Consider the following 18,967-nt stretch of genomic DNA (forward strand, 5'->3'; position numbering starts at 1 on the left):
TTGACTTTCAAGATGTGACGTCGGCTCAATACCTCAGAGATACCGATAGAGATGGGATGTGCACCCGTACAATGATAAGACTGAGTATAGATGGGCACCTGCGATTAATTTGTGTTACTAAAAAAACGAAACCTCGCCTAACTGCGGCGTACGACGACGAGCTGCGACGGGACAAAACGCACAGTCCGGTAGACGACCCAGCGTACCATGGGCTCAGCTCCACTGCTCCACCAGTAAACTACTCTCCGATTATCTCTCGCGCACAGCAGCGCAGGCGGGCATAAATTCCAGCTGCTGCCTCCCCTTTCTTCCCCAGCCCAACCCCCTCCCCCTCCTCGAGAAAGAGCACGGCCATCCCCCGCCCGCCTCCAGTCGAGAAGCCCACCACCATTGGCGGTAGACGGTAGACAGTATACATGGAGGTGGAGACTGCGATGCCTCCTCCGGCGGCCGGGCCGGACCGCGTGGAGACCGCCTCGCGGGAGCCGAGCCACACGGAGGCCTCCTCCTCGCCGTCGCCGGCGGCCGGAGGCGAAGCGAATGGCGCGGCCACCAAGGTGCAGAAGGTCTACCGGAGCTACCGGACCAGGCGCAAGCTCGCCGACTCCGCCGTCGTCGTCGAGGAGCTCTGGTAACCAGATCCTATCCAATTCCAGAAAAGGAAAACATTACTGCTCTGTTTCTTTTCTTCCACTTGGTGGTCTGATAATTTCGGTCAAGAAAATCGCCCAATCCCCCTTTCTTTCTTGGGATTCTGCCCTTTTCTTGGCTGTTGCCCTCTCGCGAGCCTGATTTTGGGTGCCGTCGATGCCTGATTTGCTCTGTCTTGATGGTTACGGGCGCTGAAAATTCACCGGTGTTCTCTGGTTTGGATTGGTCAAGGTGGCAAGCGCTGGACTTCGCGCGGCTCAACCACAGCACCGTCTCCTTCTACGACGACCCGGAGCCGGAGACCGCCGCCTCGCGCTGGAACCGCGTCAGCCTCAACGCATCCAAGGTCTCGACACATTCCCTTCCCCTGCACCATCAATGGCCAGCACAAGGCAGCTCACCATGATGGCCTTTTCCTCACAAGAAAGACATTCTCTTTTTTTTTACTGGAATTCTCCTTAATTTTAACTCCAATCATGTTCATGAGCATCTTGCAGGTGGGGCAGGGTTTATCCAAGGACGCCAAGGCTCTCAAGCTGGCTTTCCAGCACTGGATCGAGGCTGTGAGTACAAAAATATCCTACGCATCTACTACTGTTTTTTAATCTAATTTTGGCAGTAGTATTGTACGGCAGTAGTATTGTAGTACTTGCTGCTTTTCTATGCTCTACAAATGTGTGTGTGAAAGGAATAAGCTTCCAAGTATCAGTTGACTCAGACTGTCAGTCAGCTCTGAACATCAAAATTTTGAATTTCATCTGTCATCTTGCAGATTGATCCAAGACATAGGTACGGGCATAACCTCCATTTCTACTATGATGTCTGGTGCCAGACCCTGGCTGGCCAGCCCTTCTTCTACTGGTAAGGACATGACTTCCATTCTGTGTATGCAAATCTTGCTGTTCAAGCGAAATCATGCAAATCAATATGTAGTTCCCATTTTCCTACAAGATAACTGATAAATTTTGCACGGAAACTGATAGTCTTTTACTCTCTTTCTTTTTGCATATGCAGGCTTGATATTGGTGAGGGAAAAGATGTAGATCTTCCAGAATGTCCAAGGGCTCGGCTGAAGAAGCAATGCATAAGATATCTTGGTCCGGTAAGATCATTTGCATAATGGATGCTATCTTTATCCTTTCTTACTGAAAATATTCCAACGAGAGTTGCGTTAGAACTTCAGAGTGCTAAATTGTTTCTTCAGCAAGCCTCGGTTGCGATTAAGAAATCCCACTGACTTTGTGTTTCTCATATTCACCTTCTAGAACATGTTTTGCTCATAATGAGGACATGGGTCATGTTGTCACTGGTGCCGAATCAAGGGCCAACAGTGAAGGGCAGCACCATGCTAAGCGCTGTCACGTGCAGGAGTCACTATTGAACCTAACAATAACATGATCAATTGATAAAGGAGTTAGGAAAGAGATAGATTAAAATAGGAAGATGTTGATATGGTTTTCTGGGAATGATGATTTAGTTAGGCAAGAGATAGCTTATTTAGCTGGTAAGGATATCTCAGATGTCAAGTCAAAACTAAGCCAAAGAGCCTGCCTAATTTCGACAGCGATTAGGCCCTGCTGGCATCTACATGAGGGCGACTGCCCTATCCTCGGTCTCTGCACTTTTTGCGGTGCGCTGCACGTGACATATGTCTTAATGCTATTGTAAATAAATCGATATTCGCTCTGTCCAGAATTATAAGGCACACACACGCTTCTCATATTTATTGATCTATGTGGATTACGTTATATACAAAAATCAATATCGTTGGATTCATACTAAATGCACTTCTCAATGGTATCAATTTGTATGAGATAATCCACACTGTTGGGCAAATCATGGTCAAAGAAGTTTCAGAAGTCTGGAGTTATGTTTAATACTTTATACATATGAGGTTATAAAACTCCCTAGCCTGTGCATTAATACTTCCCTTCAATTGTTCATCTTAACCACAGCATGCCCAACAAGTTCAGATTAGTTGTAACAAATTTCCACATCAAAGTTTAGAAGAAAATCGTTGAGCATGAACTCCTGTAACAGCTGTCTGATGTTTTGCAGCAAGAGCGCGAATTCTATGAATACATCATTAAAGAGGGAAAGATTATCCACAAGATATCTGGAGAGGCACTTGATACAAGCCAGGGCCCTAAAGGGACAAAATGGATTTTTGTTATGAGCACAGCAAAGAAACTTTATGCTGGGCAGGTAGTTTGATAACTCACAGAATTTTATTGCTGCTGAGCACTGTTAAGTCATGTTTGGAATGTTAGCTTCACTAAATGTTTAACTTGTATGCTTATTTCTATATCCAGAAAGAGAGAGGTGTGTTCCAGCACTCCAGCTTTTTAGCAGGAGGTGCTACTATAGCTGCTGGAAGGTTTACTGCAGAAAATGGAGTTATCAAGGTATTACCGTGAACCACCATCGTATCTAAGTGCTACTATTGTATCCATATCCCAAACGATTTACTAACCATTTCATACTCATCACTTTGTTCTTGTGCTTCCTCACTGCATTATGCTAATCTTATGCTTTGACAATCTCTTCTCATTTCAGTCCATCTGGGCTTATAGTGGACATTACAAACCGAGTGCGGAGAATCTTAGCAACTTCATGAGCTTTCTAGAAGAGAATGGAGTTGATCTGAAAGAAGTTGAGGTATACTGTTTCTGGTCCAGCTGAATCTAAACACGCTCTTATGTTACCAAATGTAAGACGATTCACTTAATTAACTTATTTTTTGTATATTCAGGTGCGCTCATCCACCAAGGAGGACTACTATGAAGATCCAGTGCTTAATAGCAAACAGAACCCTGCTGCTACTATCATGCCATCCAATCCTCTGCAGTTGATTCTCCCTTCCAACATGGTAGAAGACAAGGCATCTGAGCCATCTTCTCAGACTGAAGCTGACGAGGGCGATAATCTCCATGTGGAGAAAGCAAGGCCAGCCTACCAAAGAACCTTATCAGGTGGCCTGCAAAGCCCTAGAGATGCCGGCGTCTCGCAGGATGCAATTCTTGAGAGGGTGAACTCCAAGAGCAAGTCAAAATCCTATCAGCTCGGACACAGGCTATCCCTGAAATGGAGCACTGGAAATGGTCCAAGAATTGGATGTGTGAAGGATTACCCAATAGAGCTCAGAATGCAAGCGCTGGAGATGGTGCAGCTCTCACCGAGAGCATCTACTCCTCCGGCCTCGTGGAGGGTGCCGTCATGCCTCTCCCCCACCTCGCCAACGTCGCCGCTTGTGCCAATGCAGGCGCAGGCCTCCCTGCCCCAGCCAAGTTAGTAACTTGTGTCTTAGGCAATAGCTGTGTAGTTCTGCTGCTTCATGTTTGATGGGTGCTGCAAAGGTCAGATGTTTGTGCTTGCTGTTTTTCCTATGTTGCTGGAATCCATTTCTAGCTCAGATGGATCTTGTGAGGATTGTATGAGTTTGAATTCGGTTGAATTGAACTGACAATGTGTGATTGTGCCTTTTTCCCACCAAATGTCACTCTTGCAGAAATAGCTTCAGCAGAGTTTTCTGTTTCATAGGTCATAATACGGTACTGTAGTATGTTTGCCTACAACAATCAGAAAACATTCAGGGACAAAAGCTCCAAACCATGATCGAATTTAAGGAAAATCAAGGATGGGTTTTAAGGACGCTCCCTCTGGAACTTTCGGGGGGTGTAGGGACACTCCAACGGCCAGATTTCTATGTGGGCTATATAAAGCCAACTTTATCTTCCCCAAGGGTATCCTTCCCCGTTATATCGAGTTGAGCTCTTTACTCTTGCTCCATTTTTAAAAGCTCCAAAGCTCTATTTTTTTTAACATAGTATCACCAAATTGATTTGAGTTCCCCGTTGATTTCATTGAGGATTTGTTATTCTTAGATATTTGGGCTCTTAGGCGACATGCGTCAAGATCCGGAAACTCTAGACCAACCAGGGGTGATTTAAGTCTCATCTGTTAGGGATGACTTAAAGGCGCGATAAAATGAACCACTTGGTGGTGCTCCAAAGCTTTGGCTTCCACACCTTTCTAGCCAGTGGTAGATCTAAAATCATGTCATTGGAGGTGCCAAGTAGTGTAATTTAATTTAAATATCATCATAATCCTAGCAAATACTCCTCAAACAACATTAAGTTGTCAAACAATTAGTGTCTAGTGTATATAATAAATTAGATTGCAATTTAGCACTGTCTCTTTCTAGTGAAGATTAGCACTCCCAAAGAGTGAACATCAGGATAAATTCCGTGTTGTCGACTCACTTGTGTTTAGTTCTTTTCCGCATCTTTTACCTACTATTCCCTCCGAAAACTTGTCTCTCAAATGAATGTATCTAGCATCGAGTTAGTGCTAGATTCATCCATTTAAGAGACAAGCTTGGGACAAGTTTTTTAAGACGGAGGGAGCATGTAAGTTTGTTGGCTTGCTAATTAGCTAGTTCCTTTGCTTACCTTATTGCTTGTTTGCTTAACATGTACTCCTAATTGCATATCTAAAGAACCAACTTTATCAATATCCTAAAATTGCCAACTACGTTAAAATTTGTAGTCCCCTGTTCATCCCTATCAACCAATTCAGAGAGTATTCATCAAACTACCCCGTGGGTGAAGGATAATTTTCTCTGTTTTCTTTCACATTTATGGACTCAATTTAATCATTGAGATCTGAAGTAGGAAGAAGTTGATTTTTAAGATGGGGTGGCCATTTGCCCGCATTTGCATTCATTGAGGCAGGGCGGAGGGTCCTACAGCGAAGGTATATGCCAAAAGCCAAAGCAAAAGCACATAAATAGATGCTTTTTGGCTCATAAGCCAAAATCCAAAATCAAAGTTAAGCCTAACCAACACCTCCTCACTAAAGGCTCAAACTACCATCTCCAACAGGACGGATAACAACATATTCTGGTGAACATCGTAATCATCATCATCATCATCATCATCATCATCATCATCTGTGTTTCTGTTGGGTTCATGACACTAAACGTGCACAGCAACACAGAATCTAAGCCATCAACGGACATAGTGGCAACCGTATAATCTTACACTGACTGGAGAAACAAGAATAACATGACCTCGATAGTCTTAGACAGCAACCGCTTAATCCGACACAACACAGAGAGTCCCAGCTACAAGAATGGGTAACAACACTGAAAACAGCACCTAGAACCTGCCGGCACTCGCAGACGTTCACTACCTATCTTTCAGCTCTAGCTCGAACGTCTGCAGCTTCTCCTTTATAGGTGAAAGGAACAACTTCACATCCTTGCAGATCCGCGACTTGTCCTCCCATTCGAGGGTATCGGTGAACCTCACTTCTGCCTGAAATCAGAAGGGAGTGTTTGAGATGACCAATACGCAGTAATTGATCATAATGGTACAGGCGCAACAGAGAACAGTAGTGGTTATTTGTACCTCGAGGTCATCAAGCTCACCAAATGAAAACTCGGGGATGTCTATATGGCCAGTGACCTTCTTCTTCTCTTCCTTGACTAACCATTCACCTAATCAGCATTACCACAAACGAGTTACCGACACTGGAGTAATACATATTTTAAATGAATGAAGTGATGCAATGTTTGGCATGATATATGCTTTACCTTTAAATCTCAAGCTCAGCTCATAATTATAACCTACTCTCTTCTTATTACGGACCGTTACTAGAAATGCCTGTGTAACCACCAAGGATATTGGTTAGTTGTTTAAATCACACATGACAGGATTACTTCGTGCAAAAAGGTTATAAGTTATGAAAAATAGTTATGGATTGATGGAATTGAACGGTCTTATCAGACATCGTGCTTACATCGCCTGAACATTTGGACACTTCATCAATGGATGCCTTCCCCGTGGAGAAATCCAGTGAACCTAAAGAACCCAGCAAATCCTACAGCACATATGAGCTTATAACTGTAAGAGAAATTTAATACAATGGAAACATCAGTGAACTATTTTAGACAAGCATTTCGTAAACAGCTGGCTACTAAACCACGCACCTTTATCCTGCCATTAGCCCATGAATTGAGGTTCTTTTCCTCCCATGTTCCAGCCTGCAAGTGCAAACGTGAAAAATATCAGAAAATAGTAGATTGGCAATTAGCAGTATAACCATCCCAGAAGATAACGGTATCAGAAAAATAGGCAGCTACAGCAACTACCAAAAAACGCCAAAGGTAATAGAAGTAGGACCCTGATAAGTGTCACATGTGTGGCACGAAGCAATTCCGCCAAAGGTAATAAAGCTGGACAGTTTGCAGATGGTATGAGTCAGCAATAGAAGTAAATTTGTCCGAACAACTCAAACCTCAGAAGTTATAATGCTGTTCCTAAATTTCTTGAGACGTAAGTGTACTCCATATATCTCTATTTAACTCAAGAGAATCATACTAGTAAGATGCCGGCCACAGCTGTCCTAAATGTACAAGACCACCAGTAGTAACTCAAGTATCATCCTATTAGTTCAAACCCCAGCATAATCAGATCTCTTTCCCCTTTGCATATTTATTCCTCTATTTATGCAATTGTAAAATTAGTACTATGAGCTTGAGGTCAAGTAGCAACTATGCCTAGAGCAGAGCTGTAGAGTACACCAAAGTAATGCACTGCAAAGCTAGTCTTTGTTGCGCAACTTCAAAGAACACAAGAACATTCCCTCTCTTTTTTAATACATTTTGATTTATCCTAGAAGATAACGGTATCTAAAAAATAGGCAGCTACAGCAACTACAGAAAAACGCCAAAGGTAATAAAACTAAAGCAATTGGACAGTTTGCAGATGGTATGAGTCAGCAATAGAAGTAAATTTGTCCAAACAACTCAAAACTCAGAAGTTATAAGGCTGTTCCTAAATTTCTTGAGACCGCCGTAAGTCTACTCCATATCTCTATTTAACTCATCAAGAGAACCATAGATTGTTACTAGTAAGATGCCGGCCACAGCTCCTCTAAATGCACAAGACCACCAGTGTATAGTAACTCAAGTATCCTCTAGTAGTTCAAACCCAGCGTAATCAGATCTCTTTCCACTTTGCATATTTATTCCTCTATTTATGCAATTGTGAAGTTAGTACTATGAGCTTGAGGTCAAGTAGCAACTATGCCTAGAGCAGAGCTGTAGAGTGCACCAAAGTTTATGTACTGCAAAGCTAGTCTTTGTTGCCAAACTTCCAAGAACACAAGAACATTCCCTCTCTTTTTAAATATATTTTGGTTTTTCTGTGACTCTACATCAATATTCAATAGTTTTAATTTTTTTTAAGCAGGAACACTGTTACACTAGCTATATCTAGATAGAATATATAGTGTTGAACAGCAATACTCATGTGTTGCAATGTGCGGCAGTAAACAAATTCCCTGCACGTAGGGTGAATGCACCCCCACAATCCACTGGCGGCAAACTGGAGATTGCAGATTTGCCAATACCAAATCGACTGAGCGGGTTCATGGTGATCGACGGAGGTTTATGGCTGCGAATCGACATATCCCAATGTATAAACGTATGCTAATTATCAGATCATAGAATCAGAACAAGACATTAATCACAAGAGCTAATTCATGGTATTCCATCCGGCAACGCGGGCAGCCGCCAGTCACCTATCTAGTGGCAGCGCACATAAATGTGGAGAGAAGGGCCTCTGACCTGATTCCAGACGGAGCCGAGGGCGTTGGGGTTGCCGCCGCCGCCGTTGGCGGCGGAGGGGTCGAGCTTGCGCGGGACGGGGGGAGGCGCCGCCTCGCCCGTGGCCTGCCGCACCCAGTACCTGTACGACGACTTCTCCGGCGTCCCCGTCTCCGTCGCCGTCACGGTCTCTGTCGCCGCCGCCACGGCCGCCGTCTCCTCCATCGGCGGATTGAGCTGGGGCCCTCGCTCGCTGTAGATCTCTCGGCGGGGGAGGGAGATCGGCGAGGGCGCGCGCCCCTTCTCGGGGGATCGAGAGGCTTCTTCCCCGGGCGGAGGGGAGGAGAGGATTGCCACCAGAAATTTCTGTGCGCGTCGCGGGTCGTATGGGGTATGGGGGCGCTCCAATTTTGACTCTTTTATTCTCCCCCGCGGCGAGTGCCCACGTGCCTCGGGAAGCTTCTCGATTCTTTTCCGGTTTTCTACGCTAGCTACAGTTGGTCCCTAGTGTGGGCCCGCGTGTCAGCGTCGGTGTGGGAGAGGGTTTTTCCTTATTTTGAGGAAGAGGGATATAGAACATAAAAGTGGGGTGACGAAATAAGGTACTGCCTGGCATCTGCTCGGTCAAAATATTACTCTAATACTTTCTATTCTTGAAAAAAATCTAAAGGAATCACACATGCACATGAATGTTGGTTTTAAGTTATAAAGTTATCTTTGATATGCTTAGCTAAAGGATGTTTTAAAATAAAACTATAGAATTTATTGGTATTTTCATTCTATCATTATAGACTTTATTAATTTATTTGTTAATAACTTGAGGATTAATATTTCACTAAGGGGAACATAACACAGAGTCGGAGTAAATAAAATTGCTAATTCTAATTAGGAAAAAAAGAATAAATATCAATCGTTGTAGTATAATTTTGAATACTATAAAAAAGGTAAGATGGGAGGTGGGGGGATAAAAACTTTTGGATATATTGATTCGGATTAATTGCAAATGCCTCAAGGATGTTGCAAGAACATGTGATCTTCTGCAATACTAAAACAAACATGTTTTCCTCTAATTTTGGTATGTTTTTGAAAAACACAAAGTTGCAGATATTCTGACGTAAAAATGTGTGTACATAGTATACTACTGACCATGTTTTGAAATATTTTTTTCCTAATTTTTTTAATTTATATGACCAACATACTAATGTGTTGTGAGAATATACCAATTTTTCTACTTATTCTTTTTACGTATGATTTTTTTGCAGGGAAATTAGAGCTTTTATTCAACTATCATGGGCAATGGGCCGCGGGGGGGTGGGGGTGGGGGGGGGGGGGGGGGGGTCCATCCAGCAAGAATACATGTTTAATTAAAAAAGAAATAAACGATGAGGCTATCTCAGCAAGAATAGACGCCATCAGAGAGCACGAAAACAAGCGCAGGTGTACACCTCTAAACAATCAACTCCAAGAACTACTCGCGTATATCCTCAGAGTTTTGTATGAAAATGCAGGGCAAACAGGGAAAGAAGGACCGTATACGGAGTACTTAATACGGTGCAACCCTGCCGCTCCACTTGAGAATGCCTTTTGCAGTTTTGCTCTGCTCTGGCCTCTGGGGCACATAGGAGTGACAACAACTAAATTGTTATTTCCCAAGCATCGAGAAATATATTTGAGTAGTAGCAAACCCTATGCATGTTTGTGATTCTACAGTAAAGCCACTTGCATGTTCACCTATGCATCCCAGACGAAAGAAACACATTTTGACTACCCTAGCACGAAACTAGATCTGCGTCTCCGCATGTTCACCTCAAGAACAGAAAAGGCAATGTCAAAACTGATGACGAGCTCAGCACCTAAAACCCTAGCACGCACAAGGATTAGCGCGGCAACAACAATAAGTAAAAGATGTTACAAAGCAAAAGCTTGCGAGTTACAGCATGTGCCTGTATCCAGGTTCTAAGATCTGTTTCTTTGACCCAGGTAGCTGGACACACTAAAAAACCAAGCATATGATCGACAATTTTTTCTCTCTCAAAAAACCGACAGAGTATTCTGATTTTCCAACTTATAGACCGACCCAATATGACCGGCCATTGCTGTTATGGATCGGGGATGGAGACGGAGCCACCAGAGCCCACTCGTACCACACCTGAAATAACAGCGGATAAGGATTCATTTATCAAAGGATCGACAGCGATGGAAACCACACTGACCTTGGTGGCACCACAGCATCGCCAAAAGTGCACTTCTATGGGCGACTCTGACGGCACGTATATGGGCTTCCTCAGTGGGAAAAAGATTGGGAACCTGGCAATGTTCATAATATGTCAAAATTATGACTAAATTGCAGGATTTGGAAAATATTGCTGCTGGTTTTTAAGAGCAGCGGGTTGACAGTTTGCTACTTACCAGCTAAACATGTTTGGTGTACATGTGTTCGGCTCAATTCCTAGATGGACATCTTTATATAGTACGGCATCAAAATATCCAGCGAATCCTGCCAAAATGATTGGATAAGTAGAGTTAGAGTGATATATGAATAGCTTTACAGAATAGAAAACTGAATGGCAAGTACAGCTGCATACCGTGCACAAGGCATGATCCCGTGTCTTGTGGTAGTTCAAACTGCAACTTGGTATACCTTTGGTTGGTGGCCTTTGGTGAGAAGTTTGGATGTGCGAAAGAGAAAACCTGCTCATTTAAAGGTGATCATCAGATGTCGTTATGAAAATAGTTATTGGAGGAAGGCATGATCAATGAAGGGCATATTGAGCAGAAAGTGCAGTCTCTCACCTCTTGTGGAGGTGCAAGTCTTGCTACTCGGTGTAGCTTGACAACATATGCCGTTTCAAAATGTGCAATATCTTTGTGTGCTTTAATCTGCAAAAACCAAGTCGCTTCAAGCTCTATTGAAACTTTGCAGATACCACACTGAGATGGCATAAGCACTTACATCATTGTGTAGTTTCGATGCAGTTACTGGTTGGATAAAGCTTGTGTAACTGCAGCAGAACACATGAAAACAATCAAATAATAAGAAATATGAGGATACCTAGGATCGAAAGAATGCAGAGAAGTTCAATTATATAATAATAATGCAAAAAGGGAAAAAGGTCAGTACGATGAAGGAATAGAAATCCCATCAGGCTTCAAGAATCTTTGGGCACCATCTAGACACTCAGGAGATAACTCATTATCACCAAAGGACCCAAGCAACTCGCTGACCTGTTCATAATTGCATGTGAGATTGTTAAGACATAGTTGTGACTGCCTGGTAAGAGATTTGAAATGTCACTTTCGAACAAAGTATCAGCATACCAAAATATCAGCTTTTTCAGGAGCATCCCAGCACCGCATGTCACTAGAAATAATAGTAACCATGCTTTCCCACCCTTCCAATTTGATCAAACTCTGCACCGGTGCCCAAAAACCAATCAGATCATCATATAATATATTTTTATTAACGCAGCAAGGCAAAAACAGACTACCAACACAATGATAGGGAAAAAGAGATGCATCAATGATCCCTAAACTGACAAGCTTACACCCGTCTAATGGAATAACTTGAAAACTGAAAATATAAGAACTCACATGAAGAGTAATAACTGCGTTAGGATTTTTCTCCACTGCATATACTTTTAGCGTCCGACCAGTTTCTTCTGCAGCCTGCATTTAATATGAAAGCCTATTTAGCTTCCTGGACAATGTGAACAAAGAAGTTTTCTTCGACAAAAAATACAGGCACGTTATTTAAACACCAGCAAATTTATCAAAGTTTGTGGTAACACCCCAAGTGTCAGGAGCAAAAGAACTCACCTGCAATGATGCTCTTACGAGAGGCCCTCGGCCTGCTCCAACAACCATCAAGACCTTTGTGGAACAGTGAATAATTAGATGATTAAATACTAAATATAACATTAAAATAAAAATGTAGGTTTAATATGAGTGGTGCAGGAAATAAGCTCCAGTGAGCTGTTTACAATTTCAGCCTAGGAATATTACAAATAAAACAGGCATAACGCTGGATTGGCTACAGATGCAGAAGAGGCAATGCATAAACAAGATATGAATGCATGCTTTTGCCAACTCATGGCCCTATGAATCACTGTTTAAAGAGATTCAAGTATGGAGTGCAACCATTTTATATAGGAAAAAGATTACAAAGTTCAGGGCCAATCGTACCGTCCTAGCTGTGGAAACTTCATCATCTGAGACCTTATCAACCAACGCCTTAGCGATTGCTCTTTGATACTGTTCATATGATGTAAAAAAGGAATTAGCAATGAGATCAATACTGGTATGAAGAGTGCTGTTAGACTGACCAACCAGCCAAAAAAATAGAATTCCAGACTACCTAGTTTATAAAGAAGGGCTGGATTTTTTATCCTTGATTTATTTACAAAACCTGGTTCATTAGCTATTAAGTGCTAATGTTAAAAATGTGATAGCTGAAGCATGCATCCATAAATCTCAAGATTGATCTTGTGCCAGTTATAGTAATTCTCAAATACTTTCAGGGTGTACTAACTAGTAGAAGAACCATGATATAGTCAATAGTTTGGAAGAAATAAATGAGAACATATTTTTAGAAACTTCAATTTAATAGCTAACTTTCTTCTCACAATGTATTGACGGAAACTATTGACAAAAGTGAAGGCAATGTTGCTTCTTCAAAATGTATAGCATTAAAGATAGACAGATTCCAAGTATATGACAGTAACCTGTGTATACTTCACAGTGTCTTTCTCGAAAGTCTCATACGTCTGAGCTTCCAAATTATCCATCAGAGGCTGCCAAAATAAATAAATAGACAAGTTATGAGGAAGTGAATGCCACATTCATTGTAATGGAGTTAAAAAAGGAGACCCATGCCCCATAACTTCACCAGAAAGAATAATTTCTTTCAGGTGATTAGAACTTGAGAATAAGCGAAACAGTAATTACCTGGAGAGGAGATTGCAAGAAATCCCTATAGTTGATCTGGAGCAAGGCAAATAACATAAGATCAAGGAAGATGCCAGTGAATAAGATAAATAATGGGTCATGAGAGAGAGGAAGTCTACTAGAGTGGATACCTCAAAGCGTTCTTGCTCAGGAAGTGGATCCATCCTCTGATAGAGGTAGGCCATGTAGTCAAGGTACGGGCTCAATGCATGCTGAGTGGGGGTATCTGAAGTAACAATTTAGGCATGAGTGAGTCACATTTTAATGGAAATAAATGGCACTTTTGCAGCAAGTATCACAAGTCGAGGCATATAGTTCAGAGAGCAGGAAAATAATACTTGACACATTTCTCATATTAAAAAGGAGAAATTAAGTTTGATCTCTTCGCAGAGTTTACTTTTTAGAGTACGGCAGTCACTTTAAATGTATGTAATGAAAACATTGTTTACATAATCATGTGCAAGTTAAAGACCCTCTGAACTATAACAAATCTGAAAGTTCACAGGAGTTACCTTCGGTGTGGTTTTCATCACGTGAGAGCACTCCTTCAGATACTTGGGAAACATTATGATTTGATCTCCCAGAGATAATTACCTAAACAAAATCAGAATTCAGGGCTTCAGGCAGAACACGACATACACATCAATTGCCTCTCGAGCTTAGAAGGAGGGCAGGTATTGCCGTATTGTATTGCGCCATTAATTCAAAAGGCTATGCTGTTATGCGAAGAAGAAAAATGCTTTAATATAAAGAAGCATAATAAAGAACCTACCTGAACTGAATGGTTAAAAAAACCAGTAAGCAGAGTCTGGTGGCGTTTGGACAAGCAAGGATAACCTCTTGCATTTGTTAGAAAAGCCTGCAGATGGAAAATTATTTAGTGCTGCAAACATGCACGGCCTATTGTAATACCCCAGGAGGGAGGTGATTGCACATCAAGATGGACTGATTAAGTTGTATGATTACATCTGTTTGAAGAATCGCAGCTCTTACAGGCTCCCCAAACCAGCGCCCTAGAGAGTTCATTGATGGCAGCGAGCTCCTGATAAGTGAATAGACAACATTTTTAAGGGATACCAAAGCTTTAGCATTATAGATGAAATTACTAAATTAGAGTGAAATCTTTATTTTGCAAGAAATTTTTTGGTGTGACAATGCAAGATCATCACTTACAAGATATCAAGTGCTACATACAGTTGACTGCTATGCTCGCATAACAGTCTGAATGAATTCCACCATTCCCACGAGTCTACTGTTTCACTCTGTAATTTAAGAAAACAAATAACAATTGAGTTACGCAGCAGTGTGTATACTTAGCATCAACAGACTGCAGCATTTTGCTCTGGCAGACAAACGCCTAGCCAGCTTGCTAGCCTTGAATGCGCGCTAGGCACCCCCTGCTAGGCTTGGTAGAACAAGCATTTACCGTGGGGTTATTATTATTTACTTTGTCACGGTCTTCTTCCATAGATTCAGACTTCTCCAGAGGTATCCTAAGCCACAACTTAAGAAAGAAACAGGGCAAATAAAAGTTAGATGTCGGCAAAGTATTTTAAAATAAGGCACCTATTCAACAACTGAAAGATGAAATTGGATAGGGAGGGCGATACCTGCATATTGGTCAGGCCTTGCAAAATATTATTTACAACTCTAGCATAATTGGCACAGGTCGATCTCTTGGGAGGAGGAATAACGCACGCCTGCAAGGAAATGCGCCACAAATTCAGATCTTTTGTAGAGACTTGTTTTCTAATAATGCATAAGAAGCTTAATAAAGTAATGCAGTTAAGGAATCCAAGGACGGTCAACTGGACAGGAATTATCCATGTTTCTAGTTCTTCAGAGTCGATAGGCACCCCAACAATGTTGAACGGCATAACTAGATAATTCATACTCCCTCCATCCGGAATTACTTTCACAGGAATGGATGTATCTAGATGTATTTTAGTTTTATAAATACATTCATTTCTATCCATTTGCCGTGACAAGTAATTTCGGATGGAGGGAGTATGTTATTGCAGTTACCATTTACAGTGCTCGGTGTAATACTAATAAATAATCTGTAAAACCAACTGATTGAAATTAGACTGATAGAAACAAATAATGAGCAATGTGTTGTCGAGTGGATGGACCTGCAAGGAGAGATGAGTCGCCCAGGCGATCTCCTGCTTAAGCGTGAGCTCCGAGTCGAGCCGGAGCTGCTCGTCCTCGGAATCCAAATCAATCCACTCGCTGATCTTCCCGACGATGTGGCTGCTCCACTGGGACGGGCTGAGGACGAGGTCCGAGGCCGCCACCGGCAGGACGGCGCCGGGCGTGGGCCGGTAGTCGGGATCGACCTGCACAGAGAGGGGCAAGGCAGATAAGCCTCCGTTTCAGAGGGAGGACGCGAGAAAACGGCGGCGGCGGTAGCAGCGGGAGAGAGGGAGACTCACGAGCGGGGCGAGGAGGAAGTCGAAGGCGGAGGAGAGGGAGTGGGTGAGGACGGCGGGGAGGCCGTCGCCGGCGGGGAAGTCGAGCACCTCGACCCCGCAGTAGCGGGAGTCGCTCTTGTCCCCGGCGCGCTGCCCCAGCGGCATCTTCGCCCGGTTTGTGTGCTGCCGGTGGCTGGCGCCGCCGCCGGAGGAGGAGGGGGAGGGGGTTAGTCGGGCTAGGGTTTAGGGTTTTGGTCGGCAGAGAAGAGGGACGAACGCCCGTCGTTTGGCGGCTCTCTTTTCTCTGGCCTCGCTTTTGTTTCTTGTTTTTTTTCGCTCCTTTTTTTCTGGGTGGATGGATGGATATGAGAAGAGCACATGGTGTTCGATTTCTATACTAGCAGGCGGAAAGTCTCGTTCATTCGATTGTGAGAGCCTCAACGTTTCAAATTTTTGGAAATTTTATTGAATCATTATGTGGCTAGCACAAAATATTAGACTTTTAGTAAGACCTTATATTTTGAAATAGCGAGTGCTTAGGCCCCGGCCGCCGGTCCAATAGTTGGGTTGGTCGCACCCCAGCTGCTCGATGCAACGAGCCCTGCCGTCCGATCTTGCTCGCGTTGACTTACCCCATCTCGTATTTTCTTTCCTCACGCTGCGCGCATTGCCCTCCCTAGCCTGGACATCCTCCCACCCGCTAGCCACCAGCCCACCACCCCCTCGCCTGGATCTCCTTCCTCCATCGCCCCGCGCTGCTGGATGCGCTCGCTATCCTCATCACCGTCGGTCACCGTCACATCATCCGTCATCGCCGGTACAACGGGAAAGCCGCCCCCCCCCTCGTAGCAAAAATGGCGTCGTCTTGTAGCACGCCAACACCCTTTGTCGTTGCAGCACCTAGCAGCCGCCGTCATAGCACATCCATCGCTGCACTGTCGTGCCGCTGGCCGCAGCTCTCAATGTCACCGCTCGCGCCATTGGCGTATTAGTTGAAGCTTTTCTCACACTGACCGAAACTTTTCCCATGTCGTTTGAAGCTTTCCACCATGTTGATTGAAGCTTTTTTCATCTACGATCGAAGCTTGTTTTGTAAACGGTTGCAACTTTTTTCGTCTTGCAGTGCTCGGTTGAAACTTTGTATATCTTTTGGTTGAAGCTTTTTTTGTAACGGTTGCAACTTTTTGAAAGATCGTGGATGTCGCCTAGAGGGGGGGTGAATAGGCGTTTTAAAATAATTACGATTTAGGCTTGAACAAATGCGGAATAAACCTAGCGGTTAATTTGTCAAGCACAAAACCTAAAACAACTAGGCTCACCTATGTGCACCAACAACTTATGCTAATCAAGATAAGCAACTATGTGATAGCAAGATATATGACAAGAAACAATATGGCTATCACAAAGTAAAGTGCATAAGTAAAGAGTTCGGGTAAGAGATAACCGAGGCACGCGGAGATGACGATGTATCCCGAAGTTCACACCCTTGCGGATGCTAATCTCCGTTTGGAGCGGTGTGGAGGCACAATGCTCCCCAAGAAGCCACTAGGGCCACCGTAATCTCCTCACGCCCTCGCACAATGCAAGATGCCGTAATTCCACTAAGGGACCCTTGAGGGCGGTCACCGAACCCGTACAAATGGCAACCCTTGGGGGCGGTCACCGAACCCGTACACTTTGGCAACCCTTGGGGGCGGTCACCGGTACCCGTCAAATTGCTCGGGGCGATCTCCACAACCTAATTGGAGACCCCGACGCTTGCCCGGAACTTTACACCATAATGATTGAGCTCCGAACAACACCAACCGTCTAGGGCGCCAAGGCACCCAAGAGGAACAAGCTCTAGGGTGCCCAAACACCCAAGAGTAATAAGCTTCTCAAACTTCACTTCCACATATCACCGTGGAGAACTCAAATCGATGCACCAAATGCAATGGCAAGGGCACACGGAGTGCCCAAGTCCTTCTCTCTCAAATCCCACCGGAGCAACTAATGCTAGGGAGGGAAATGAGAGGAAGAACAAGACGGAGAACACCAAGAACTCCAAGATCTAGATCCAAGGGGTTCCCCTCACATAGAGGAGAAAAGTGATTGGTGGAAATGTGGATCTAGATCTCCTCTCTCTTTTCCCTCAAAAACTAGCAAGAATCCATGGAGGGAGTGAGAGTTAGCAAGCTCAAAGAAGGTCAACAATGGGGGCAAAAACAAGCTCAAGAGATAGGGAACCATTGGGGAAGAAAACCCCCTTAAATAGGTCCCCACGAATCTGCCTGTTATGTACAGAACAACATAGGAGCGGTACAACCTCTATGAGCACCAGTACAACCGGTAACAGGCAATAAGCCGTACAACCGGCCCACAACCGCCCAACAACCGCACCACAACAGAGGCCAGTCCGGTGGTAGAGCGGTACATGACCGGTACAACCTTCGGACCAATTCTGGAGCGGTACAACCGCTCCAAACACCGGTTGTACCGGTCAAGCAGTACAACCTCTCCATGGGGCGGTACAACCTCTCTGTGTAAAACAGGCAATATCAAAACAGCCACAACTTTCGCATACGAGCTCCGAATTCAACGAAACCAAGTTTGTTGGAAAGCTAATGACAAGGGCTAACACAATCTTGAGAGAAATATCAATAAGAAGCAAATGAGAAGAGGACCATAATAAAATGGTGAGAACCCTTCCTCGGATAAGACCGGTAAAACCTCCAACACCGAAAACATCATAGAAGATGCATGCGAACTTCGTTTTCGATGAACTCAAGCTTGTCATAAAGATGACCATAAGCTCTAAGACTCACAAATGGAACCAAAACAAGAACCAAGAAAGATGATGCAAGGATGCAATGGTTTGAGATCTCGACTAATGATACGATCAAGCTACTCCCTAGAGAGCCCCCCTTGATAGTACGACAATCGATCCTACAACCCGGTCTCCCAACTACCACTATGAGACCGGTAAAATAGAAAACCTATCAAGGGCAAACCTTTGCCTTGCACATAGTCCACTTGAGCTAGATGATGACGATCTTGACTTCCTCAAGTTGGACCACCTTTCTTGATTGTGTTGGCTCGATGAAGACTAGTTGATTGCTCCCCCATACTCCATTATGGGTGAGCCACTCTTTGGCACATCTTCACAATTCCATTGACACCACAATGGACATCAAGCTTCAAGCTTGATTGCTCCCCCATAATCCATTATGGGTGAGCCACTTTTCGAGTTGCTCCACTTGAACTTGCACACTGCAAACTTGATGACGATCACCACTTGATGTCATCCTCCATGGGTTGTATGAGATCTTCCTCTTGACGCAAGACCACGGAAACATACCTAACCCTA

At 43.8% G+C, this 18,967-nt stretch overlaps 3 protein-coding genes across 4 annotated transcripts; 1 reads left to right on the top strand and 2 right to left on the bottom strand.

The window, feature by feature from the left end:
• Nucleotides 1–224: 224 nt before the first annotated feature.
• On the top strand, nt 225–4,145 carry LOC125514021 (IQ domain-containing protein IQM3). The gene is made up of 9 exons (XM_048679267.2): nt 225–631; nt 883–997; nt 1,149–1,214; nt 1,424–1,512; nt 1,666–1,753; nt 2,710–2,856; nt 2,964–3,056; nt 3,208–3,309; nt 3,404–4,145. The coding sequence occupies exons 1-9, from the start codon at nt 417–419 to the stop codon at nt 3,941–3,943; spliced, it is 1,455 nt and encodes a 484-aa protein (XP_048535224.1). The 5' UTR covers nt 225–416; the 3' UTR covers nt 3,944–4,145.
• Nucleotides 4,146–5,556: 1,411 nt separating this feature from the next.
• Nucleotides 5,557–8,675, bottom strand: LOC125513590 (chaperone binding / ATPase activator). Its single transcript, XM_048678728.2, has 6 exons — nt 8,285–8,675; nt 6,644–6,697; nt 6,454–6,534; nt 6,248–6,317; nt 6,063–6,151; nt 5,557–5,969 (listed from the first exon to the last, which is right to left on the bottom strand). The coding sequence occupies exons 1-6, from the start codon at nt 8,486–8,488 to the stop codon at nt 5,841–5,843; spliced, it is 627 nt and encodes a 208-aa protein (XP_048534685.1). The 5' UTR covers nt 8,489–8,675; the 3' UTR covers nt 5,557–5,840.
• A 1,465-nt stretch (nt 8,676–10,140) lies between these two features.
• On the bottom strand, nt 10,141–15,964 carry SKB1 (SHK1 binding protein 1). 2 transcript variants are annotated; one of them, XM_048678606.2, is made up of 22 exons: nt 15,643–15,964; nt 15,340–15,546; nt 14,818–14,907; nt 14,655–14,711; nt 14,381–14,469; nt 14,174–14,249; nt 13,980–14,066; nt 13,720–13,801; nt 13,339–13,433; nt 13,208–13,243; nt 12,985–13,053; nt 12,446–12,514; nt 12,080–12,133; nt 11,855–11,929; nt 11,582–11,674; nt 11,385–11,488; nt 11,217–11,265; nt 11,057–11,143; nt 10,849–10,954; nt 10,673–10,760; nt 10,477–10,570; nt 10,141–10,412 (listed from the first exon to the last, which is right to left on the bottom strand). In XM_048678606.2, exons 1-22 carry the CDS (start codon nt 15,784–15,786, stop codon nt 10,329–10,331), a joined length of 1,935 nt encoding a protein of 644 aa, XP_048534563.1. In that variant the 5' UTR covers nt 15,787–15,964; the 3' UTR covers nt 10,141–10,328. The 2 variants fall into 2 exon arrangements, with proteins under 2 accessions (XP_048534563.1, XP_048534562.1); XM_048678605.2 differs by having other exon boundaries at nt 14,634–14,711.
• Nucleotides 15,965–18,967: the final 3,003 nt, after the last annotated feature.

This window comes from Triticum urartu, chromosome 6A, assembly GCF_056163025.1.
Source record: "Triticum urartu cultivar PI428250 chromosome 6A, HENAU_Tu73, whole genome shotgun sequence".
In the NCBI taxonomy this organism is placed as follows: domain Eukaryota; kingdom Viridiplantae; phylum Streptophyta; class Magnoliopsida; order Poales; family Poaceae; genus Triticum; species Triticum urartu.